General features: G+C 50.9%; 2 protein-coding genes across 8 annotated transcripts in view; one reads left to right on the top strand and one right to left on the bottom strand.

Annotated features, from left to right (window-relative positions):
• Nucleotides 1-10912, top strand: part of ANLN (anillin, actin binding protein) — a 42308-nt gene extending 31396 nt beyond the window's left edge. For 3 of the 4 annotated variants that reach the window (XM_068152740.1, XM_068152738.1, XM_068152739.1), the window contains 3 exons: nt 1816-1923; nt 5265-5437; nt 6235-10912. In XM_068152740.1, the coding sequence (XP_068008841.1) occupies nt 1816-1923; nt 5265-5437; nt 6235-6358 (405 nt within the window). In that variant the 3' untranslated portion in view covers nt 6359-10912. The remainder of the gene's footprint in view (nt 1-1815; nt 1924-5264; nt 5438-6234) is intronic. The other variant, XM_068152742.1, reaches the window with a different exon arrangement.
• Nucleotides 10913-13306: 2394 nt separating this feature from the next.
• Nucleotides 13307-24834, bottom strand: part of AOAH (acyloxyacyl hydrolase) — a 112023-nt gene continuing 100495 nt past the window's right edge. Inside the window, exon 22 of one of the 4 annotated variants that reach the window (XM_068152735.1) lies at nt 13307-13705. In XM_068152735.1, coding sequence (XP_068008836.1) covers nt 13577-13705 — 129 coding nt within the window. In that variant the 3' untranslated portion in view covers nt 13307-13576. Of the gene's footprint in view, nt 13706-15879; nt 16251-24834 lie in introns of those variants that run through there. The other 3 variants (XM_068152736.1, XM_068152734.1, XM_068152737.1) reach the window with 3 other exon arrangements.

Genomic DNA, 24834 nt, shown 5'->3' with positions numbered 1-24834 from the left:
AACACTGTTCACATGTTACCCTGAACTTCAGAGTAGTATCTGCCCAAAATACTTATAGGACATAGAATCAATGAGGTTGGAAAAGATCTCAAGAGATCATCAAGTCCAACCTAGCACCCAACACCTCCTACCAACTAAAGCATGGCTCCAAGTGCCACATCCAAGCCTTTCTTGAACACCTCCAGGGACAGTGCCGCCTCCACCTCCCTTGGACTTACTTTCTCTTGCTTAGTATGTCCAAATCCTCCCTAGCAAAAGATGATGAACACAGTGGGAGGTAGGGAGAGAGACTCTGACTTGCAAGGAAGCAAAAGTGTTTTGGGCATCCTCTTGAGCAGTACTCTAAAACTTGGACCTAGACAATAGCCGAACCTTGGGCTGGTCATAGATGGAGCTGCTGAGATTATGGCCAGCAGATGTCAGTAAATGTGCTCTGAAAACACTGCAGCAAAACATGAACCTTTGCTGCTGGTTTGGTGTTTCCAGACATCACAAGTTCTTTAGACTCTCCAGGCAGTTCTTGCTGTCTGCTTCCTTTTTATGTAGCTGAAGAGATTACCTTAGCTGCAGACACTTCATGTGCTTATGGTATTTGCTCTCCCATGTTTCTGTGCATTAAGGAAGTCCTTGCTTGCTTCCATTATTCATTAGGTGAGACTAGAAAAGTAGTGTAGAGAGAGATTAATATTTTTTCCAGGGTTTGGTTGCTTCCTGCACCCCTAAAGATTGTAACTGTGACTTGGGAAGAGTGCAAAACACCAGCACACAGCAATTAACTGGAAGATTCTGTGCCAGTTCAAGAGGGAGCAGGACTAGCAGTCAGGCTCACCACTTCTCACTCCAGTACTGAGGAAATGGAGCTTGAAATTGTCATAATCCTCTGTCCAGTAAAATCCCTGCCAACAAAAACCATTTAAAAATCAATTTCTAATTTCTGTTAAAAACTGCCTGGGCTTCTGAGTGTAACCCTGTGGAACAGCCAAACATTTAGCAATCCTAATTTGCAAGTCAAAGATGCCTTAAATTCTAAACATAATAAATGAGGGCCTGCTGCTGCGTGTTGTGTGAACCATTCTTCATGTGTCTGCTCTAAGTAATCCTCCATCTTCTTAAAAGAGTGGGAATGCCTCTCAGTTGGGAGCAGGTGGAAGGCTGCAAGCTTGAGAAGGATAAGTTGAGGATAAGTTTCTGTGCTCTTTGGACAGTAAAAATACTGTGCTAAGAAAAATAGCCTGGGAGAAACTTCTTTCCTTCTCTTGAGTTTGCTGCTTGTACTTGCAGAATCCTCCTGGTACAAAAATAGAGCACAGACCAAGCTCACAGTGTAATCATAGAATCAATAAGGTTGGAAAAGACCTCAGAGATCAAGTCCAACCTATCACCCAACACCTCCTGACAACTAAGCCATGGCGCCAGGTGCCACATCCAAGGCTTTTCTGAACACCTCCAGGGATGGTGACTCCACCACCTCCCTGGGCAGCACATTCCAGTGGCCAATTAACTCTTTCTGGGAAGAACTTTCTCTTCCCCCCAGCCTAAACTTCCCCTGGCATAGCTTGAGACTGTGTCCTCTTGTTCTGGTGCTGGGTGCCTGGGAGAAGAGACCAACCCCCACCTGGCTACAACCTTCCTTCAGGGAGTTGTTGAGAGCAAGGTCTACTCTGAGCCTCCTCTTCTCCAGGCTAAGCAACCCCAGCTCCCCCAGTCTCTCCTCACAGGGCTGTGCTCCAGACCCCTCCCCAGCCTCGCTGCTCTTCTCTGGACACAGTGTTGCTCCTCTTTTTTTAACCATCATTGTTTTTGTTTCTTTTCTAGACCATGTTTGAAGATGTCAGTGGATTTGGTGCGTGGCACAGGCGCTGGTGTGTGCTGTCTGGAAACTGTGTCTCTTACTGGACGTACCCAGATGATGAGAAGCGAAAGGTAAAGCTCAAGTCTAACCTTCTGTGCTAGCCTGCATATCTAAGTGTTCCTTTTTAATGACAGTAACATGGCTTAAAACAGGTGACTGTATTCAAAGCATGAGATTTAAGCTGAAAAATGGCCTTGGGGAATGGAGGGGACTGTCCTTCCTTGAGTCAAACTGAGAAGCCCAATCTTAGAAACAGCACTTTATCTAGTGGGAAAGGGGAAAAGTAGAGGGAGATCCACATTTAATTTCCCCTTCAGTTGGAAGACTTTCCCTTATGCTTAGCAGAGGACTAATTACTTCAATTGATCAGAGTTGTGCAGCTTAATAAGCAGACTCTATCTTAAGTTTTAGATACCTAATGAGTCCAATCCTTGATAAGGTGAAGCATTAGTGGGGCATCCTTGTATATTGCAGAAGCACACCTGCAGTTGTGGGCTACCTTATTTGCAGTCACTGTTTTCTTGCAGCTCCACATGATAGCTGAAACTGATGCTCTTGAAATGTTTCTCATGGAAACTTAGCTTATTGCCTGGCCAATGAGACAGATTGGAGGTTCATCTGCCGCTGAGGTTGTGCCTTCTTGTCTCCTCAGGCTGTTCTTGCAGTGGGTGCTGAAATGTTTCCAGGTCTTTCTGAAGACTGCTTTCAGGAAGGGCTGTTTTTCTGACTCAGTTAAGCAATTTGCCATTAAACACTTGCTTGTTTGTTGGCAGAACACTTTCTTTCCCAAACTCTGTGACAAACTCCAGTCCTTTTGGGCCTTCTATGCCCATCCAGATGCCCAAGTTGAGTTTCTTCCCTGCTAACAGTGGGAGACCGTATGCTGATGGCTGACTTTGCCAGAATATATCAGTGTACTTTCTTTCCCTGCCAGGAGGGGGTGGGGTGGGTGGAAATCTCTGCCTACTGTAATAGAAGGTAGGCAAAAAAAAATTGAGTGAAGCCAGAAGGAGGTTCTTGTTCTGCTTTTATCTGCAAGAAAAAAAGCTGTGGTTTGGTTTCCAGATTCTGTTCTTCAAAATCTGGAGTAGTTTCACTATCAGCCTGAGAAAGGGTCACCTACATCCTCTTGATTCACAGATTCCATCAGGCTGGAAAGGACCTTCATAGGTCATCTTGTCCAGCACCCCTGCAGTGAGCAGGGAGGCCTCCAACTAGATCAGGCTGCCAAGGCCCACATTAAGTCTTGATCTGCTACCATCTATAGCCACTTAAATGCCTTCTTTTAATCCTGTGCTATCATGCAGGGATAGAGGGTGCTCAGAAATACCACTGCAGGGCAACAGTTGCTTTAAGTTGTAGACTCTGTGTGTGTGTGGGGGTTAATTTCCCAGGACTGTACATACATCAGCAGCAGGCAACCTGGCTTTTAATGTTCTTTGAACTGGAGCTATTCTTCTGTTTTCCTGTACTTTAGCTTATTTTAACTGTGTGGAATAGTCAACATGCCAAATAAATAGCAAGCTCCTCACAAGTTGCTCTTAGCTTGGAGATGTTTCCCTGCTGAGGTATTACATAGGTGTGAAGAATCAGAGCCAAGGTCAGTAACTAAATTTAGGCAGCTGAGCTGCTTCTGTCTACAGTCAGCAGAAAGAAGTGCCTTGAAATTTGAGATGCTATTGGCCATAGAGGGAGCCAAAGCAGCTTTGCTGGGCACTTAGGTGCTGCCTTAGTTGCATGTTTGAAGTTGAATCCACCTGTTTACAGGCTTTGAAGGATTCAAGCATCCATGAAATGCTTATTTTCTGCAGGCTTTGACAGTGTTTAGCAGTTTACCTTTCATTAGGAAATCCTTTTGAATTTGTGACTTCAAACTAGAGCTTTGGCTCCCAAATTTGGGACAGCTTCTTGCTTATTACAAACCAACCAAACTAGAGCTTTGGCTCCCAAGTTCAGGACAGCTTCTCCTTCATTACAAACCCACCAAACTAGAGCCTTGGCTCCCAAGTTCAGGACAGCTTCTCCTTCATTACAAACCCACCAAACTAGAGCCTTGGCTCCCAAGTTCAGGACAGCTTCTCCTTCATTACAAACCAACCAAACTAGAGCCTTGGCTCCCAAGTTCAGGCCATCTTCTCCTTCATTACAAACCAACCAAACCAGAGCCTTGGCTCCCAAGTTCAGGACAGCTTCTCCTTCATTACAAACCAAGCAAACCAGAGCCTTGGCTCCCAAATTCAGGACAGCTTCTCCTTCATTACAAACCAACCAAACTAGAGCCTTGACTCTCAAGTTCAGGACAGCTTCTCCTTCATTACAAACCAACCAAACTAGAGCCTTGACTCTCAAGTTCAGGACAGCTTCTCCTTCATTACAAACCAACCAAACTAGAGCCTTGACTCTCAAGTTCAGGACTGCTTCTCCTTCGTTACAAACCAACCAAACCAGAGCCTTGGCTCCCAAGTTCAGGACAGCTTCTCCTTCATTACAAACCAACCAAACTAGAGCCTTGACTCCCACGTTCAGGACAGCTTCTCCTTCGTTACAAACCAACCAAACTAGAGCCTTGACTCTCAAGTTCAGGACAGCTTCTCCTTCATTACAAACCAACCAAATTAGAGCCTTGGCTCCCAAATTCAGGACAGCTTCTCCTTCATTACAAACCAACCAAATTAGAGCCTTGGCTCCCAAATTCAGGACAGCTTCTCCTTCATTACAAACCAACCAAACTAGAGCCTTGGCTCCCAAGTTCAGGACAGCTTCTCCTTCATTACAAACCAACCAAACTAGAGCCTTGACTCCCACGTTCAGGACAGCTTCTCCTTCGTTACAAACCAACCAAACTAGAGCCTTGACTCTCAAGTTCAGGACAGCTTCTCCTTCATTACAAACCAACCAAATTAGAGCCTTGGCTCCCAAATTCAGGACAGCTTCTCCTTCATTACAAACCAACCAAATTAGAGCCTTGGCTCCCAAATTCAGGACAGCTTCTCCTTCATTACAAACCAACCAAACTAGAGCCTTGGCTCCCAAATTCAGGACAGCTTCTCCTTCATTACAAACGAAGCTAAAGCTTTGTTGGTTTGTAATAAGAAGTTAAAGCTTTAGCTGTAATGAATAAGAGTTAAAACTTAGTGTGGTTGGTTTGTACTGAACAGAGAAACAGGGGGTATACCTTTCTGGAGCCAAAGCCTGGGCTTTGTTAGCTATGTTGTACGTGGCTGAGCAGGGCACGTTCCATCATCTGGCTTCAGCTACGGCTCTTAAATACACCAAGCAGAATGCCTCACTTTGTATGGGGGAACTGATTTGAGCAGAGGGGTCACTTAACAAGGCAAAACTTGCCAAAGCACGTGCTGTTCTGAGCTGCTCTTGGCTGCAGTGCTCCTGACTGCCCTGCCTGCCCTTTCAGCATCCTTTGGGCCGCCTCAACCTGGCCAACTGCACCAATCACCGCATCGAACCTGCCAACAGGGAGTTCTGCGCCCGGCCCAACACCTTTGAGCTGATAACCGTGAGGCCGCAGAGGGAGGACGACAGAGAGACCCTTGTCAGCCAATGCAGAGACACTCTCTGTGTCACAAAGTGAGTGGGTAAAGCCATGAAGGCTGGGGGGACGTTATGGGATGTCTGGGTAGAGGTGTTTTGTTTCAGGTGATAGTTTCAATAACATAGGACCTTCGTGACTTCAATGTGCCAATGCAAAGCTGATAGAAATGCTAACACAAGCCCTGTGAGGGAGCTGGGGGTGTTTAGCCTGGAGAAGAGGAGGCTCAGGGGAGACCTTCTTGCTCTCTACAGATATCTGAAGGGAGGTTGTAGCTAGCTGGGGGTTGGTCTCTGCCAGGCAACCAGCACCAGAACAAGAGGACACAGTCTCAGGCTGTGCAGGGGGAAGTTTAGGCTTGATCTTAGAAAGAAGTTCTTCCCAGAAAGAGAGATTGCCTCTAGGAATGTGCTGCCCAGGGAGGTGATGGGGTTGGCATCCCTGGAAATGTGTAAGAAAAGCCTGGATGAGGCACTTAGTGCCATGGTCTGGTTGGTTAGATAGGGTTGGGTGATTGGGTGGACTTGATGATCTTGGAAGTCTCTTGCAACTTGGCCGATTCTGTGACTTTGGGATGATGCTTGGAGTGTTTGGTTCACTTTTAGGTCTATTTTTCTCTTGCCATCCCACTTCAGCCTTGTGGGGACAAAGAACCTGACTTTTCCAGCCATGGAAGTGCCAGGAGGCTTGGTAGCAGGATTGTGGAATATTTGGCTTCATTGTTTTCCCCCCCCCTGCTCTTTGGGCTTCCCTGGATGATCAGCCTGGCATTTTTGAGAATAGCTAAGCAGAGGCAGAGAGAGCTGTGGCTAACCCTGGCTGCTTTGCTTTCTAGGAACTGGCTGTCTGCCGACACCAAGGAGGAGCGTAACCTTTGGATGCAGAAGCTCAACCAAGTCCTCGTGGACCTTCGTATGTGGCAGCCTGATGCCTGCTACAAACCCATTGGCAAGCCTTAAGCTCTGCAAGGGAAACACGAAGGAAACCTGTATGCAACACCCCCCATGAACTACACCCCCACAGAAACCTCAGTGGAAGCTGTGGGGAGTCCTCTTGGTCACTTATGCTTTAAATTTGAGAGAGTATTTAACAGTCTCTAGGATGATTTTATGCAGTATTTTCTTTTTGTTCCCTTTCCCTTCAAGAATTTTAAACTCTTTTAATTATTATTATTATTCTTTTCTAGCTTCTGAGTCTGGTGGGAAGCAGCCAGCTCTTCCTGAACATGCTGAGTATTTATGTAACTCCTCTTTTTGGAAGCCATTTTTGTTTTAGCTGAGTACACTTCTCCTTCAACTCCTCCATTATTGACAGGAAATCATCACACTTCAGGGCAGGAAGTTAGGGGGCTGGGGGCAAGCCTGGTGGAAAAAGCAAAGCTTACTAGAGAGCTCAGAGGCACCAGCTTTACTCCAGGAGGCTTTTATAATGATCAGGCATAGGAGTTGATACTCTCAGCATGCAGTGTAGGTATTCTTTGCTTGCATGGTGTCCTCGTGGTCAGAACAAAGGGACACTGCACAGCACTTTAGCTGTTTAGTTGTTGTTTCTGCTCTCATTCCTTGTAGGAGCTGGTAGGGGTAAGTGCAGGGCATGTGTGCTGTGTGGGATTATGGATGTTGCACTCTGATAGGATTGAAAGGTCTTGAAGAGGTTGTGTTAGGACTCCTATAGTGAAAAAGAGGCATCAACCAGAGAGAAAACTTAGTTGTAGAGTTGTGTGTGTGTGTGAGTCTTTCCTGGGACAGGGCAGAACTCTCCATTGGAGAATCAGAAATAGGTTAAAAAGTGAGGGTTGGGGTTTTTAACAAGACTGGAACCCTAGGAAAGCTGCTCTCTGCTGGCTGGAAGTCTGAGTCTTGCTCCCCCTCAGACCCATCCATAAAGGCAAGATTAAAACCCAAACCAGTAATTCAGACCCATTGTTCAAAGGGCAGAACTTGTCAGTGCAAACTTGCACGTGTCACAGCTGTTCCCCTGCTGTCTCCTCCCAGCACTGCTGCACTGGCAACAGTGGAATGCTTCACCCTGCTGTTCCCCATTCACACTTGAAACACTAAATTCTGTTGTTAGCTCGATGCTGCTTTCATCCTGCCACTTTTGTACTTGCTTGGCCATCTGCTTTTCTCCTCCTTTGTGTGTTTGGTTTTTGTCCTGATACCTCCAAATATTTCTAAACTATGTATGGAGATTTTTATTTTATTCAGTTGAAAGCAAAGAATAAAAAACACTTTATGGAGCTGAAAAACAAAGCAGGACGGCATCTGTGCATCTGAGGTACTGGTTTGTGGGCTGAAGAGGAAGAGCTGGGCTTCACACACTGTTTGGGAAAGGGCTGTCTGCAGAGTGTCTATGCCAAAATACCTCTTGGTTTGGGAAGGGAAGGGGTAGCTAGCACCAGATTTTCAGGAAGGCTGCAGGGGGACTTTCCATGAGGGTGTCTAGCAATAGGACAAGGAGGTTTGAAGCTGAAGGAGAGCAGGGTTAGACTGGAGCTGAGGAAGAAATTCTTTGGTGTGGGGGTGGTGAGACTCTGGAACATGCTGCCCAGGGAGGTTGTGGCTGCTTCTTCCCTGAGGGTGTTGAAGGCCAGGCTGCATGAGGCCTTGAGCAGCTGAGTCTGGTTGAGAGGTGTCTCTGCCCTTGATGGGGAGGTTGGAGTAGAGGCTGAGGGAGCTGGGGTTGCTTAGCCTGGAGAAGAGGAGGCTCAGGAGAGACCTTGTTGCTCTCTACAACTACCTGAAGGGAGGTTGTAGCCAGATGGGGGCTGGTCTCTTCTTCCAGGCACCCAGCACCAGAACAAGAGCACACAGTCTCAAGCTGTGCCAGGGGAGGCTTGGGCTGGAGGTAACGAAAAAGCTCTTCCCAGCAAGAGAGATTGGCCATTGGAATGTGCTGCCCATGGAGGTGGTGGAGTCACCATCCCTGGAGGTGTTCATAAAAGGCTTGGATGTGGCACTTGGTGCCATGGTTTAGTTGTCAGGAGGTGTTGGGTGATAGGATGGCCTTGATGATCTCTGAGGTCTTTTCCAACCTTATTGATTCTATGTCCTGTAAGTATTTTGGTCAGATACTACTCTGAAGTTCAGGGTAAGCAGCAGAGTGGTGTGGTGCTAGCTCAGCACCAAGCCTGCCTTTCTAGCTGCACTGACTTGCTGCTGTGCCTTCCTCCTGCATTCCTCTGCTCTTCTCAGGGTGGGCTGTGCAATGTTTGCCCAGTATGTTGGCAAACACTTCTTTTTCTCCCCCATGTTGGTGTCAGATCCCTTTCACAGTATCACCACCACCAAGGTTAGAAGAGACCTCAAAGATCATCGAGTCCAGCCTGTTACCACAGACCTCATGACTAGACCCTGGCACCAACAGTATCACAGTAGAGGTCTGCCTGCAGGAACTCAAGTGGTTTCAGGCAGTTATAGATGCTCTATGCCTCAAACATAGTCTTTGCTCTCCAGTTTCAAACAAAGCTTCAACAGGCTGCCCAGGGAGGTGGTAGAAGCCAGATGCCTGGAGGCTTTGAAGGCCAGGATGTGGCTGTGAGCAAGCTGCTGTAGTGTGAGGTGTCCCTGCCCATGGCAGGGGGGTTGGAGCTGGGTCATCCTTGAGGTCCCTTCCAACCCTGACAATTCCATGATCCATGCTTGTTCACAACCATTTGTGCACGACCAAAACCCCCTCCCATTTGCAGTGACATCATCCCTCTCATCTCCACCCCAAAAAGAGACTTGGATAGCCCATTCCTCCTAGAAATCTCTGCTTTGAGGTTGCTTCATGGAACTCTCCTCAGCTTTCCAAGAGAAACTTCTTTTTTTCCCTGTCCATTTCTCTCTTCCCCATGCATTTGTCACCTTCAGCAGGAGTTTCTCAGCAGGGCACAGCCTCAGGGAGCAGACCAGGATCCCTAGTTCATTCCTGCTCGAGAATAAGCTTTTCTCAGAAGCATTTCATTAAATAGAGGGCACTTCTTATTTTTAGCATGGTACTGGGAAGTGATTGATGGTTGGTGGTGCAGAGCCTTGGCTGGGATTTTGCCTGCTTTGAAACTACCAAGGAGACGGACTGGTTGTAAAAGCTGACGGCTTAGCGGGCCCCAAATTCATCGTCCTTGGCTGCTGCTCCAGTTGCAAACCAAGCTGAGCAGCCTCACTCTGGGCTGCAGAGTGCTCTGAGCCACAAGGATCACAGAAACATTCAGGTTGGAACAGACCCTCAGGCTCATCGAGTCCAACCCAGAACCCTACTCTGCAAGGCTCACCCCTAAACCAGAGCCCCAAGCAACACATCCAAGCCACCTTAAAGCACCTCCAGGCTTGGTGACTCAACCAAGGATGTGCATTTGGGTTGGTGTTCCCTCAAGCCAGCACCAAACCCATGCCATGAAGCCCCCCTAGAGACCCTCAGAGCAAGCATAGAACAAAAGGGACCTGGGAATGCTGATAGATAGTAGGCTGAACATGAGCCAGCAGTGTGCCCAGGTGGCCAAGAAGGCCAATGGCATCCTGGCCTGCATCAGGAACAGTGTGGCCAGCAGGAGCAGGGAGGTCATTCTGCCCCTGTACACTGCACTGGTTAGGCCACACCTTGAGTCCTGTGTCCAGTTCTGGGATCCTCAGTTTAGGAAAGATGTTGAGAGGCTGGAAGGTGTCCAGAGAAGGGCAACAAAGCTGGGGAGGGGTTTGGAGCACAGCCCTGTGAGGAGAGGCTGAGGGAGCTGGGGTTGCTCAGCCTGGAGAAGAGGAGGCTCAGGGGTGACCTTATTGCTCTCTACAACTACCTGAAGGGAGGTTGTAGACAGGCAGAGGTTGGTCTCTTCTCCCAGGCAGCCAGTACCAGAACAAGAGGACACAGTCTCAAGCTGTGCCAGGGGAGGTTCAGGCTGGATGTTAGGAAGAATTTCTTCCCAGAAAGAGAGTTTGGCCATTGGAATGTGCTGCCCAGGGAGGTGGAGGAGTCACCATCACTGGAAGTGCTTAACAAGAGCCTGGCTGAGGTCCTTGGTGCCATGGTCTGGTTGATTGGATAGGGCTGGGTGCTAGGTTGGACTGGGTGAGCTTGGAGGTCTCTTCCAACCTGGTTGGTTCTATGATTTGCACTGAGAGCTTTGGTTTCTTTCAGGTTGTCTTTGAGAAGGTGCTGTTAGAATTCTGTTAAAACCACCAGAAAGAGCTTTTTCTGTGCTTCAGAAACCCAAGATGCTCACTAATAAGGAAGCCTATAAATGGCAAAGGCTTTGCTCTGGGCCATGAAGCTTATTTTAGCTAAGGAAATTTCAATTTTACTGCCTTTTAAACTCCTAATTGGTGTTATTAAATCCCAACCTCAAATAAAATGCAGTAATTTGCTGTGAGATTGCCTGAGAATTTGGCTTCTGAACACACACACACACCCCCCCACCCACCCTGTTCCCTCTGCCCCTCTTTTATTTGCTACATCTCTGTGTTGTGGTGTAGAGGAAGTTATCTGCTCCTCTGTAATTATTGCCTGTGCTGTGCTTGGTCTGTAGTAAACCCACCTGTCTGCACCCATTTCTGGCCCTCTGGTGTTGTTCCTAGAGGGAGGAAGCCTGAGGAGCTAACAGGCAGGTAGAAGGGGTTCTACCTGGCATCATGCTGCTTGGTGGGCAGAACTGGCACAGCAATCCACCTTGAACACTGTGTCCAGCCCTGGTGTCCCCAGCATAAGAAGGACACAGAGATGTTGGAGTGAGTCCAGAGGAGGCCACAAAGATAAGATGATCCAAGGGCTGGAGCAGCTCTGCTGTGAGGACAGGGTGAGGGAGCTGGGGGGGTTCAGCCTGGAGAAGAGAAGACTCTGCAGGGACCTCAGAGCTGCCTTCCAATAGCTGAAGGGATCCTACAGGGAGGCTGCAGAGGGACTTTCATGAGGGTGTCTAGAGACAGGACAAGGGGGAATGGTTTGGAGCTGAGGGAGAGCAGGGGTAGACTGGAGCTGAGGAAGGAGTTCTTCAGTATGAATGTGGTGAGACTGGCACAGGCTGCCCAGGGAGGCTGTGGCTGCCTTCTTCCTGGGGGTGCTGAAGGCCAGGCTGGATGAGGCCTTGAGCAGCTGAGTCTGGCTGAGAGGTGTTGCTCCCATGGTGGGGAGGTTGGAGCAGCTGATCTCTGAGGTCCCTTCCAACCTGAGCCATCCTATGATTCTGTTGCTAACTACCCTTCCTCAGGCATGTGTCTGTGGAGCTGCAGCAGTTTCTGGGGAGGCTGGATGTTTTGGTAACATCCAAAGGCCTTGCATGAATTTGGGTCTTATTAGTAAGTATAATTCAATTAAGGAATGTATTCCCTTTTGGCTTCCTTAAGTAGGTGAGCTGAATATTTACTCAAACCTTAGCACTGGTCTCAAAGGAATTTCTGTCTTAATAAAAGATTGCTCTAAAGAAAGGAGGCTCTAGGATAGCAGTAACTAAACAGCAGCAGCCAAGGCAGCCTCTGCCTGCCCAAAACCCTGAGCAGATGCACCTGCCACAGCCATCTCCTTTAGTCTGGCCTGCAGCCCATGGGCTGGCTTGTGGGTGACACAGCCTTGTGCAGGGGATGTGCTCAGGACAGAGAGCAGAGCACATCCAGCACAGCAAATCATGTTGGGATGTCTCCTTTCGTGAAAGCAAATGAGTTGCCTGAAGTTGGGCACTTAAGTGCTTCCTTTGCCTGCCCAGCAGGGAGCTTCTTCCAAACCCTGCTGACCTGTCCAGTAGCTGAGGCAAAAGCCTCACGTTGACTTGGACATCCTGAAGCTGTGAGTTCAACTCGGGGAACTGCTTGGAGGAGTCCAGCACAGAGCCACAAAGGTGATGAAGGCAGTGGAACATCTCCCTGTTGAGGGAGCTGGGGCTTGGAGCAGAGGAGCCTGAGGGGTGACCTCATTCATGCTGATCAAGATGTGCAGGGCAGAGTCAGGAGGGCAGAGCCAGGCTCTGCTCAGGGATGTCCAAGGACAGGACAAGGCGCAGTGGGTGCAAACTGGAGCAGAGCAGGTGCCACATGAACATTAGGAGAAACTTTTTCCCTGTGAGGGTGCCAGAGCCCTGGAGCAGGCTGCCCAGAGAGGCTGTGCAGTCTCCTTCTCTGGAGACATTCCAAACCCACCTGGATGTGTTGCTGTGTGACCTGCCCTGGGTGATCCTGCTCTGGCAGGGAGGGTTGGAGTGGATGAGCTTTTGGGCTCCCTTCCCACCTCTAATGTTCTGTGATTCTGTGATAACTGAGTTTGGGCTGCTTTGGAGGGGGTCTGGTCCTGTCCTGCCAATGCTTCCTGCATCCCAGGCTGTTTGTGCCTGTAATTAATGCCCTTTCATGCTGCCTGACCCCTTCCTCACCAGTAAGGATGTGAGCAGGGCAGAGCTGTGCCTGCTGTCTGTATTTTGCTGAGAGGATTGGTTCTGGTGGTGAAAAAACTACCAGCAGCTCTCAGCTCCAGGCTGTGTGTGGAGCAGAGCAGGTAAAAGCTGCCCAGTATCTCCAGTGATTCCCTGGGTCATGCCTGTAAAGGATGCAGGGCTGGGTGCATTGTGTTTGCTAAGAAGCAAAGCTGCATGGAAGACTGAAAAGTCCTGCTCCAAACACCTGAAGGGTTGTCAAAGTTCCTGCCTTGCTCACAGGGGAGGGGAAAGAGACCCTGTGCTCAGCCAGCCTGCACTGATGCTGCCAGGCAAAGGCAGAACTGCAGCTCCTTGCTATTCCTGGCACAGCTTAATAAGCAAATAGCAGCTAAATAATGTATTGACAGTCAGGGCAATTATGTACACACCATTTACAGCAACATAATGAGCCTGGGCTTCCCCCCTCCCTCCCTTCTGGGAGCAGATGAGCTGTTGAAACCTTCCAGATGGGAAGCCCTGGAATCATCTTCTGGGGGGGGGGGATCAGTGAAATAAACACATGAGGTAGGGCTTGGAGTTTGATATGTAGGGAAAAAGAAGCTTTATGGATCTGCAACCCAGTACAAGGCAGGGGCTAGCTGGCAAGCATCCTCTGGAGCTTGATTTTTGTAGCTCCACAGGAAAGGCAAAGCCTCATTGTGCAGGGGGGGAGAGACAGACACTGAGGGGAGTGCTCCTGGGCTGTGTCCACTGCTGCTGGCTTTGGCAGCCTGCCCTGGCCCTTCGCTTCTGGGCCTGCCTCTTGTTTTGTGGGGTGCCCCGGGAAGCAGCCCTGTGGAAGTCAGTGTCCACCTTGGTCCTTGAATATAGCTTTGATCTGCTCGTTGAAGGGATTCTCCTTTCCCAGGACTTGAGGCCATTCCTGCAGCACCTTCTGCCAGGTGATGCTCGTTCCAAGGGCAGCAGCCACCTGCAAACAGCACAGATACTGTCACTGTCTTGTGCCCACAGCGTGGAGGTACTGCAGAGAATGCTTAGAGTTGGAAAGGACCCTTCAGGAAGGGCATGGACCTGGTGGGGCAGGTCCAGAGGAGGGCCATGAAGATCATCAGGGGGCTGGAGCACCTCTGCTGCTGAGGCAGGCTGAGGGAGCTGGGGGTGTTCAACCTGGAGAAGAGTCCAGGGAGACCTACCAGCAGCCTGCCAGTACCTGAAGGGGACTGCAGGAAGGCTGCAGAGGGACTGTTTGCAAAGGCCTGCAGGGATAGGATGAGAGGCAATGGCTTCAGACTAGATCAGAGCAGATTGAGATTGGATGTTAGGAACAAGTTCTGCACCAGAGGGTGGTGGAACACTGGAGTAGGTTACTCAGGGAGGTAGTTGAGGCTCCATCCTCAGAGATACTCAAGGTCAGGTTGGATGAGGCCTTGATCAAGCTGCTTTAGATGGGGAGGCTCAATGCCTCTGGGGGTCCCTTCCACCCCAGACCATTCTATGTTCCTGTCCAAGTCCCCTGCAGTGAGCTGGGACATCCCCATGGGTCAGGTTGCTCAGAGCCCCATACATCCTGACCTGGAATGCTTCCAGGGATAGGGTTTCTACCACCTCCCTGGGCACCCTGGGCTGGTGGTGATGACAATCTCCAATCACTTCCTGATGCCTGGTCCAGCAATTTCTGTTTAAAAGTCCTAAACTCTGGGTTGGGTCTTCCCCACCCCCAAGCCCAACCCATTTGGAAAGCATTTTAAAAGCACCACTTAGGTACAGCACAGAAAACTTCTGTAAGTCCAAAGGAGCTCCTGTTCCTAAATGCCTCTGATACATTTATTAAACATTCCCTCTTCTATCCTGTGGGGAAACCATGGGTGTGGAGAAAAATGAGGCCAAATTACATCCAGGTTCACAACCAGGCAGCTCTGATGCTCTAAGTTTGCTCCTGCTGCTGGTTGTCCCCAGAGGGTTTTCCTTTTTGCTTCATGAGGGCTGCAGAAAAGGTAAGATGCTTTTTCTCCTCCGCAGCAGAACCACTCCAGGCTTTGCCCTGGAGGTTATGTACCAAAGAGAAACTGCCTCTGCAGATTGCTAGGGTGAGGATCATCCAGGGCAGCAGGAAGGGGAAGAGAGAGCAGCCTGCTGCTGCTGTTCCTCCTCTAACCCAGCCTGCACACCCTGCTAATGCATTTAGGTTTTTGTTTTAACTTCTGGCTTCCTGTGGTAACTTTGCTTTCAACCCCAAAGCTCCCTCTGGCATGAGGCTTACAGAAGCCTAACAAAACCTATTCTTTCTTAAGGACCAAGATGTGTTTGTGGATCCAAGCTCTTTGAGGGCTGAAGCCTTTGGGGAACTTTTATGGACTTCTTTTTAAATGCTTTTGAAAGCAGCTGGAATACAGAACACAGAATTAACCAGGTTGGGAAAGACCTCAGAGATCATCAAGTCCAACCTATCACCCAGCACCATCTCATCAACTAAACCATGGCACCAAGTGCCTCAGCCAGGCTCTTCCTAAACACCTCCAGGTACAGTGACTCCACCACCTCCCTGGGCAGCACATTCCAATGGCCAATCTCTCTCTCTATGAAGAATTTCTTCCTAACATCCAGCCTGAACCTCCCCTGGCACAGCTTGAGACTGTGATGAGATGAAAGACAGAAACTTTCTGTGATGGATTCATAGCTTCATAGAATGGGTTGGGTTGGAAGGCACCTGGAAGATCATCCAGTCCCAACCCCCCTGCCATGGGCAGGGACACCTCCCACCTGCCCAGGTTGCTCCCTTGAACACTCCCAGGGATGAGGGCATCTTTATTCAGAGCTCAGGTGCAGACAGACTCATTTATGGGGTGGAAGCTTGTAGACTCTGGTAGCCAGGTGGGGTTGGTCTCTTCTCCCAGGCAACCAGCACCAGAACAGGAGGACACAGTCTCAAGCTGTGCCAGGGGAGGTTTAGCCTGGATGTTAGGAAGAAATTCTTCCCAGCAAGAGAGATTGGCCATTGGAATGTGCTGCCCAGGGAGGTGGTGGAGTTACCATCCCTGGAGGTGTTTAAGAGGAGCCTGGATGAGGCACTTGGTGCCATGGTTTAGTTAGTCATGAGGTGTTGGGTGATAGGTTGGCCTTGATGATCTCTGAGGTCTTTCCCAGCTTTACTGATTCTATGACTTCAGCAGCTCCTGCCTAGCTGTTTCCTCCCCTGCACTCAGCTGCTGTGCTCCTCAGCATAGTGTAACTACCCAGCTCATCTGATATGCATCACTGCAGCTTTCCCTCTGCTTTCTGGTTTTTTTCTCCCCTGGCTGGAATGTGCTTTGCTGTGACTTAAGGGAAACAAAGTAAAAAGAGAGAGCAGCTAATCATGCTCAAGCTGTGCTTTCCTGCCTGCACAGAATCGTTAAGAACCTTCCAGGCGTCTCAGGTTCAAGTCTGTGATGCTCAGGGCTTTCACATCCTCCCTGGTATCTTCCCAGAGCAAGAAATGAAGCCGTTTCTGCAGGTTCCTTGTGAAAGGCACGACCCTGTCAGGCAAAGGAAGCAATCAGCAGTTCCAGGGAGAAGGGAATGTCCTTGAAACCATCTGGCAGGCACAAGCATTTGCAGTGAAATTCTGTAGTGAGGAAGAGATGCTGGAGAAAATAAAACACAAACAAATGCCTGGGCTCCTTCTGGAGGAGAGGGGAAGCCAGGCTGCTTCTGAGGACAACTGAGCCAGGCTTTGGGGAGTGGTGTCTCAAAAACAGCCCCAGAGGGACCTTAGGAGAGCTGAGTGAGGCACTTTGCTCTTACTGCAACTGAATTTTACAGGCCTAGTCTGAAGCCACCACAGCTGCCCAAAGGGGAGGGTGTGGATTTCCTCCACCTCTGGCCTGAGCTTGGGGCTTTGGAAATCACAGTATCACAGTATCACTTAGGTTGGAAAGGACCTCGAGGATCATCGAGTCCAACCTATCAACACAGACCCCATGACTAGACCATGGCACCAAGTGCCACGTCCAATCTCCCCTTGAACGCCTCCAGGGATGGTGACTCCACCACCTCCCTGGGCAGCACATTCCAGTGACAAATGACTCGCTCGGTGAAGAACTTCCTCCTCACCTCAAGTCTAAACCTCCCCTGGCACAGCTTGAGACTGTGTCCTCTTGTTCTGGTGCTGGTTGCCTGGGAGAAGAGACCAACCCCCTCCTGGCTACAACCTCCTTTCAGGTAGTTGTAGAGGGCAATCAGGTCTCCCCTGAGCCTCCTCTCCTCCAGGCTAAACAACCCCAGCTCCCTCAGCCTCTCCTCCCAGGGCTGTGCTCAAGGCCTCTCACCAGCCTTGTTGCCCTTCTCTGGACACGTTCAAGTGTCTCAATGTCCTTCTTACACTGAGGGGCCCAGAACTGGACACAGTACTCAAGGTATGGCCTAACCAATGCAGAGTACAGGGGCACTATGACCTCCCTGCTCCTGCTGGCCACACTATTCCTAATGCAGGCCAGGATGCTATTGGCCCTCCTGGCCACCCGGGCACACTGCTGGCTCATGTTTAGGCAGCTGTCAATCAGCACCCCCAGGTCCCTCTCTGTTTGGGAGCTCTCAGCCACTCTGACCCCAGCCTGTAGCTCTGCAGGGGGTTGCCGTAGCCAAAGTGCAGCACCTGGCACTTGGACTTGTTGAAAGCCATCCCATTGGACTCTGCCCATCTGTCCAGTCGGTCGAGGTCCCTCTGCAGAGCCTTTCTACCCTCTAACTGACTAACATCTGCCCCTAACTTTGTGTCATCTGCAAACTTGCTGATGACTGACTCTACCCCTTCATCCAGATCATCAATGGAGATGTTAAAGAGGATGGGGCCCAGCACTGATCCTTGGGGCACACCACTGGTGACTGGCTGCCAGCTGGATGTGGCACCATTCACCACCACTCTCTGGGCTCGGCCCTCCAGCCAGTTCCTAACCCAGCACAGAGTGTAATGGTCCAAGCCACGAGCTGACAGCTTAGCCAGCAGTTTGCTGTGGGGGACGGTGTCAAAGGCCTTGCTGAAGTCCAGGTAGACCACATCCACAGGCCTCCCCACATAATCAACCTCCTGAAGCCCAGCTGCAGCTTTGCAAAGGGAGAGCAATGTGGCTGTGTCACCCACGAGGGGTTGGTTTGCTTTGCTTTCTGTTTTGCACCTCGGTAAGGTGCAGCAAATATCTTTCCCCTCCTTCCCCCCTCAAGAAATGTGCAAGAGGGGCATATGGTTCTGGGTCTGGCTAAAAAAATGAACCCTTGGTGCTTAGCTCTTCTTTCAGGGGGTTTTAAAAGGTAAACTGCTACCTAAAGGCTGTGGGATGGCTTTTTCCTGCCTGAGTGTCCTAACCTGGCCTTTTCCCACTGCATGAAGCGTCAGAACAGCTGTGATGGGGCAGAGGCAATGTTGCCTTTTTGCTCTTTCTTTCTTATTCTCCTTGTGGTAAGTATGCAAGCCCTGGGGAGGTCCAGCTCCCTCCTCCATCTCTCCTTCATGGCTGGGCAGCTGGGCTGTTGGCTATCCATAACCTGCAGTAGGACAAGCTGGGAGGTGATCTGCTGGAGAGCAGCCCTGGAGACAAGGACCTGGGAGTGCTGGTGGACAAGTTCTGCATGGGACAGCAATGTGCCCTGGGGGTCAAGAAGGCCAATGGGGTCCTGGGGTGCATTCAGAGGTGTGGGGCCAGCAGATCCAGGGAGGTTCTCCTCCCCCTCTACTCTGCCCCGCTGAGAACTCATCTAGAATAGTGTGTTCAGTTTTGGGTTCCCCAGTTCATGAGGGACAGGGATCTGCTGGAGAGAGTCCAAGGGAGGGCTGCAAGGATGATGAAGGAACTGGAGCATTATGAGGAGAGGCTGAGAGACCTGAGGCAGCTTAGTTTGGGGGAGAGAAGACTGAGAGGGGATCTGATCAATGTATATCAATAGCTGAGGGCTGGGGGTCAAGAGGGAGGAGACAGGGTCTGCTCAGTTGCACCCTGGGACAGGACAAGGGGCAATGGATGTAAGCTGCAGCACAGGAGGTTCCACCTCAACATGAAGAGGAACTTCACTGTGAGGGTCACAGAGCCCTGGAGCAGGCTGCCCAGAGAGGTTGTGGAGTCTCCTTCTCTGGAGCCTTTCCAGCCCTGTCTGGATGTGTTCCTGTGTGACCTGTGCTGGATTCTCTGGTCCTGCTCTGGCAGGGGGGTTGGACTGGAAGATCTCTTTGGGTCCCTTCCACCCCCTGACATCCTGTGAGCCTGTGCTCCATGCTGGCAGCTGCTCCTGCCATGCTCATAGCAGCACATTAGTATAGTTCATTATCTTTTCTTTTTACTATTAAAGAGCAGCTAAGTGGCAGGTGAAAGCCAGAGGCTGCCATCAGACAGTAGCTCATCCTGCCCATTGCTCTATTGTACTGACTGGGGATGGTGCCACAGAGAGGCTGTCCTGCTCTGAGCTGCAACAGAGCTAGTTCTGTCCAGTGGCTTGAGTTTTCAGCTCATTCTCTTCTAAGTGCTGGCACTTCCTGCAGTGAACAGCATTTTTCTCATGGTGTCTGAGGTTTATAGCCAGCACCAAGGACTGGGATGAAGAAGGGCTCTTGCCTACACTTGCTCCTAAGGAGACTGCCAAATTTTGGGGTGGTGTGAAGTGACAAGTGGCACCTGCAAGGAGCAGCAGGCAGAACAGGTGCCCCTAAGCTAACCAACAAGGGATTCCACTCCATGCAGGTCATATTCAGTATAAAGCTCAGGGACCACAAAGGCCAAGCTCTCTTTTTGCCCATGCCAGATGTCCAAGCAGGATTCTGTCTGCTTTGCCTTCAGCCCTGCTCTGTGTGCTCCTGAACCCAGTTCCAGAACCCAGCTCCTGAATCTGGTTCCCCCCTGCTGGATTCTGTCTGCTCTGCCTTCAGCCCTGCTCTGTGTGCTCCTGAACCCAATTCCAGAACCCAGCTCCTGAATCTGGTTCCCCCCTGCTGGATTCTGTCTGCTTTGCCTTCAGCCCTGCTCTGTGTGCTCCTGAACTCAGTTCCAGAAACCAGCTCCTGAATCTGGTTCCCCCCTGCTGGATTCTGTCTGCTCTGCCTTCAGCCCTGCTCCTGAACCCAGTTTCTGAATCCAGCTCCTGAATCTGATTCCCCCCTGCTGGATTCTGTCTGCTCTGCCTTCAGCCCTGCTCCTGAACCCAGTTTCTGAATCCAGCTCCTGCATCTGGTTCCCACCTGCTGCTGAGTCCAGCCTGGGGCTTCACCAGTGCCCGCCCACAGCATCAGTGGTGGCATTGCTGTAGCTGCCCCCAGGGAGCTGGGATTGTACATGTTTGTGTGGATTTCATTTTACTGCTGTTCTTTTCATTAAAGGTCTGCTAGTTTTCCAACCCAGGAGTCTTCCTCCCTCCTTCCCTCTCTCTTCTGCTGGAAGGAAAAGAGGTTAGTGGTGTCTGTCCCTCAGTTAGCAGCCAGCCCAGCCCTAAGCCTTGCCAGAGGGTCACTGTGGTTCTTGTGTCCTAAACTCCAAAGGCAAGAGGCAAAACTTTCCTTGTGCTTTCCTTGGAGTGAATATTTGTCTAGCACTGTGAGATCTTCAGAGAGCAAATTCAGTAGGAATGCCCAGGCTGGCTCTTCTCTCCTTTGCACTCCTTTGCCAAGCTGTGCTTGAGGCTTGGCTAGAGGGAGAGCTGCAATGATTGAAGTAGGAGCCCCCACTGCCTTGATGAGCTGCACAACCTCCACCCTGCCCCAGTGAGCAGCTCTGTGTGCTATGAAAGCTGTGCCTAGCCAGAGGCATTGGTGCTGGGCCAAAGCAGAACTTGGAATGAAAGTGGGATGAGGAGTGAGGGAATTCTTTCTCCTCTCACTCAAGCAGGCTCTTCAACATCCCTCTGTGCTCACACTTCCCCTTCTCTTTATTGAGAGGCACTCTTTGGAGCAGAGTGCTGTGTTTCAGCTCAAATAATGGTGTATTGCTAACAGGCTTCTAGCAGGAGAAGAAAAACAGGTTTCAAGTGGTGGATGTTTGGATAAGGCTAATGAAGAAACCCTAAAAGGCCAATAGCTCCCTTGAAGTGAGGCACAGCTACAGCTGGCACCTTGGCTGTGCCCATGAAAGCATTAATGCCATCCTAACAGCAGGAGGGGAGAGAGCTTAACCACTGCAGGGTGCTGGCTTCAGAGGAGTGAAATAGGGCTGAATCCTGCAGCTCAGCACTCTGGGGGGCTGTGTGGAGCTGCCCCTCAATGCCCTTTTGCTTCTCCTTTTGGCTTAGGCAGGATCCCTTAATGATAAATTCCTGCTGTCTGCAAGCCTGTGCTACCTTCCAGTAGCTGCTGGGGTAGGGGCTGTGGAAAAGAGCCTGGAGGGAAAGCTGTGAGCTGCTGAGCTTGGCTCCCAGGGTGGCCTCTTGCTGGAGGTTAGGAGAAGCCTGAGGGTAAGACATAAGGAATAAAGCAAAGAGCTTTTCTTCTTCACTGCAGACTCAGTGCTGCACAGTTTCCCCAGATGGCAGGGCTGGGCAGGGGAGGTTCTTTTCATCACTGGTTTCACTCTCATTTCATTTGCCAGCTTTTCTCTAATTGCTTCTTTGCAAAAGGCCTTCAGAAGAAAAAAACAAACCACAACCCCCACCCTCAAAAGACCAAAAAAACTCCAAACCCAACACAAAAACCTCAGCCCCACTTTGCAGCCATCCCCAGGCTGCAAGCTTATGCTTTCATGCAGCTATCTCCTGGTAGCCTGGGGTAGCCAGGCAAGAATTTCTGCTAGGGAGGATTCCCTCTTTCATAGAATCAAGAAGGTTGGAAAAGACCTCAGAGATCATCCACTCCAACCTATCACCCAACACCTCCTGACTAACTGAACAGGAGGCTCTGTTGGCTTGGCCAGGCTCAACAAGCTGCAGCTGAGCGTCAGGAGTGCAAAAGATAGCAACTCAGATATGCAAGCTCGTGGCTTGGGCAGCAGCACTCTGAGCTGGGTTAGGAACTGGCTGGAGGGCCGAGCCCAGAGAGTGGTGGTGAATGGTGCCACAGCCAGCTGGCAGCCAGGCACTGGTGGTGTGCCCCAGGGATCAGTGCTGGGCCCCATCCTCTTTAACATCTTCACTGATGATCTGGATGAGGGGATTGAGTCAGTCATCAGCAAATCTGCAGATGACACAAAGCTGGGAGCAGATGTTGATCTGTAAGAGGGCAGAAGGGCTCTGCAGAGGGACCTCGACCGACTGGACAGATGGGCAGAGTCCAACAGGATGGCATTCAACAAGTCCAAGTGCTGAGTGCTGCACTTTGGCCACAGCAACCCCATGCAGAGCTACAGGCTGGGGTCAGAGTGGCTGGAGAGCTCCCAAACAGAGAGGGACCTGGGGGTGCTGGTTGACAGCTGCCTAAACATGAGCCAGAAGTGTGCCCAGGTGGCCAAGAAGGCCAATGGCATCCTGGCCTGCATTAGGAATAGTGTGGCCAGCAGGAGCCCAGAAGTCATTGTGCCCCTGTACTCAGCACTGGTTAGGCCACACCTTGAGTGCTGCGTCCAGTTCTGGGCTCTTTAGTTTAGGAAGGACATTGAGACACTTGAACGTATCCAGAGAAGGGCAACAAGGCTGGGGAGAGGCCTTGAGCACAGCCCTGTGAGGAGAGGCTGAGGGAGCTGGGATTGTTTAGCCTGGAGAAGAGGAGGCTCAGGGGTGACCTCATTGCTCTCTACAACTCCCTTACGGGAGGTTGTAGCCAGGAAGGGGTTGGTCTCTTCTCCCAGGCAACCAGCACCAGAACAAGGGGACACAGTCTCAAGCTGTGCCAGGGGAAGTTTAGGCTGGAGGTGATGAGGAAGTTCTTCACCAAGAGAGTCATTAGTCATTGGAATGTACTGCCCAGGGAGGTTGTGGAGTCACCATCCCTGGAGGTGTTCAAGAGGGGATTGGATGTGGCACTTGGTGCCATGGTCTAGTCATGGGTCTGTGGTGACAGGTTGGACTCGATGATCCTCGAGGTCTCTTCCAACCTTAGTGATACTGTGATACTGTCATTTTGCCTTTGGACTTCCCTCTGCAGGTAGAGGGGGAAGTCAGCAGGTACAGAGCAGCCCCCCATGGAAGCTGCTGTAGTGCTGGGATCTATCAGTGCTTGCTGAAGTGCTTCTGCCTGGGCTGCTCTTTGCCAGCAGGCAGGACAGCACCACCTGAGGTTATTTGGTGATGTGGGGGGTGGGAGTGGGGGTGAATACTTGCAAGGTGTTAGCTCACAGCTTAGAACCAGTCCATAAATTCACCCTGGGGAGCTGCCAGGAGGCACTGCTGATGGCTTGGTTGTGCCAGGGTGGAAGAGAGTGGGCAGCAGAGAGTGCAGGGGAAGGCAGTGGTGCCCTGGGCAACAGCCTTCTCCAAATGCTCCTGTCCTGGCACACAGCTGGTGCCATGCACCACAAAAACAGGGGTGGAAGATGAGGCAGAGGAAGCTCCATGGAAACAGGAGGAAGAACTATTTCCCTGTGAGGGTGGCAGAGCACTGGAACAGGCTGCCCAGGGGGGTTGTGGAGCCTCCCTTTCTGGAGGTATTCAAGACCTGCCTGGATGAGTTCCTGTGTGACCTGCTCTAGGTGATCCTGCTCTGGCAGGGGGGCTGGCCTGGATGATCTCTGGAGGTCCCTTCCAGCCCCTGATGTGCTGTGACTGTGAAAACATCCCTGAGGAATGTCACTCCTTCTCCTAGCTGCTGCCCAGACCTGCACCCCTGGGCAGGGATGCTGGGAGGGCAGCTGGCTGCTTGGGGGTCACATTTCCCTCAGAGCAGCAGGTAGCAAGAAACTTCTGAAACCATTCCTAAGTGCATGGGATGGAGAGCAGCCACTGCTGCTGCTGGGCAAAGCCCTCTCTCTGGCAGAGAAGGGAAAACCAGCTCTGCTGTGGCTGTCCCTCTGTGTATCACCTAACACCAGCAGTTTGTCCCCCTGTGGCTTAGCCCATCCCAGCTCTTGCTCAAAGAGTCAAGAGTGGGATAGAGAAGTGGTCATTTGGCCCCTGCCCCCTGCTGACTGTGGTGAGGATGATGCCTGGCAGGAGAGCCTTGGCCAGGCTGTGCCCACTGCTGAGAGCTGTTGCTGCTGCAGGTGGGATGTCAGCTCAGGGGCAGTTGCCCTCAGCATGGCATGGCTGCTGCTTTGCTTTGCAGGTGTGTTTGAGGCCTGAAGCTGGTGTGTAGCAAACCAGTTGGCTTAGCTTGCAGCTGACTGCAGAAGAGGCCTTTGGCAGAGTCAGGAGAAAAATGTTTGGATGGGAGTATGGTGGGAACCTGGCAACCTCACACTGGATTGTTGATCCCAAGCAAGGACTTGCAGTGGAGCAGATGCTTCTCCTGCCCTTTCATTTCTTTCTGACTACAACTCTTCCTTTGCCACCTGGCCTTTTAGCCCAAGCAAGTAGGAGAAAACTTCCTCATAAGAAGTTGCTGCAGAGCACAAAGCAACTCAAAAGCACAGCTTCAAAAAGAAGGCTTTGTTCCAGCCTGTGGTGAGGAAGCTGTGAGGCTGCAGGGCAGGGCTGGAGGGGGCCTCTGGGGTTTGGCAGTGCTGTATTGTTGCCCTGATCCTGAAGAACCCTCACAGTGAGGAAGTTCCTCTTCCTTTTGAGGTGGAACCTCCTGTGATGTAGTTTCTCTCCACTGCCCCTTGTCCTATCCCAGGGTGCAACTGAGCAGACCCTGTCTCCTCCCTCTTGACCCCCAGCCCTCAGCTATTGATAGACATTGATCAGATCCTCTCTCAGTCTCCTCCTCTCCAGACTGAACAGCCCCAGGGCTCTCAGCCTCTCCTCACCAGGCAGTGCTGCAGTCCCTTCAGCATCCTTGTAGCCCTCCCTTGGACTCTCCCTGTCCCTCTTGAAATGGGAAGCTCAAAACTGGATGCAATATTCCAGCTGTGGCCTCATCAAGGCAGAGTAGAGGGGGAGGAGAGCCTCCCTGGATCTGCTGGACACACTCCTCTCAATGCCCCTCAGGACCCCATTGGCCTTCTTGGCCCCCAGGGCACATTGCTGTCCCATGCAGAACTTGTCCACCAGCACTCCCAGGTCCCTCTCCCCAGGGCTGCTCTCCAGCAGTTCACCTCCCAGCCTGTCCTGCTGCAGTTT

This window comes from Melanerpes formicivorus, unplaced genomic scaffold, assembly GCF_026170545.1.
Source record: "Melanerpes formicivorus ecotype bairdi unplaced genomic scaffold, bMelFor1.0.p_v2 SCAF_24, whole genome shotgun sequence".
Lineage (NCBI taxonomy): Eukaryota > Metazoa > Chordata > Aves > Piciformes > Picidae > Melanerpes > Melanerpes formicivorus.
The sequence above is the reverse complement of the archived record's forward strand: the minus strand, read 5'-3'. Positions and strand labels throughout refer to the sequence as shown.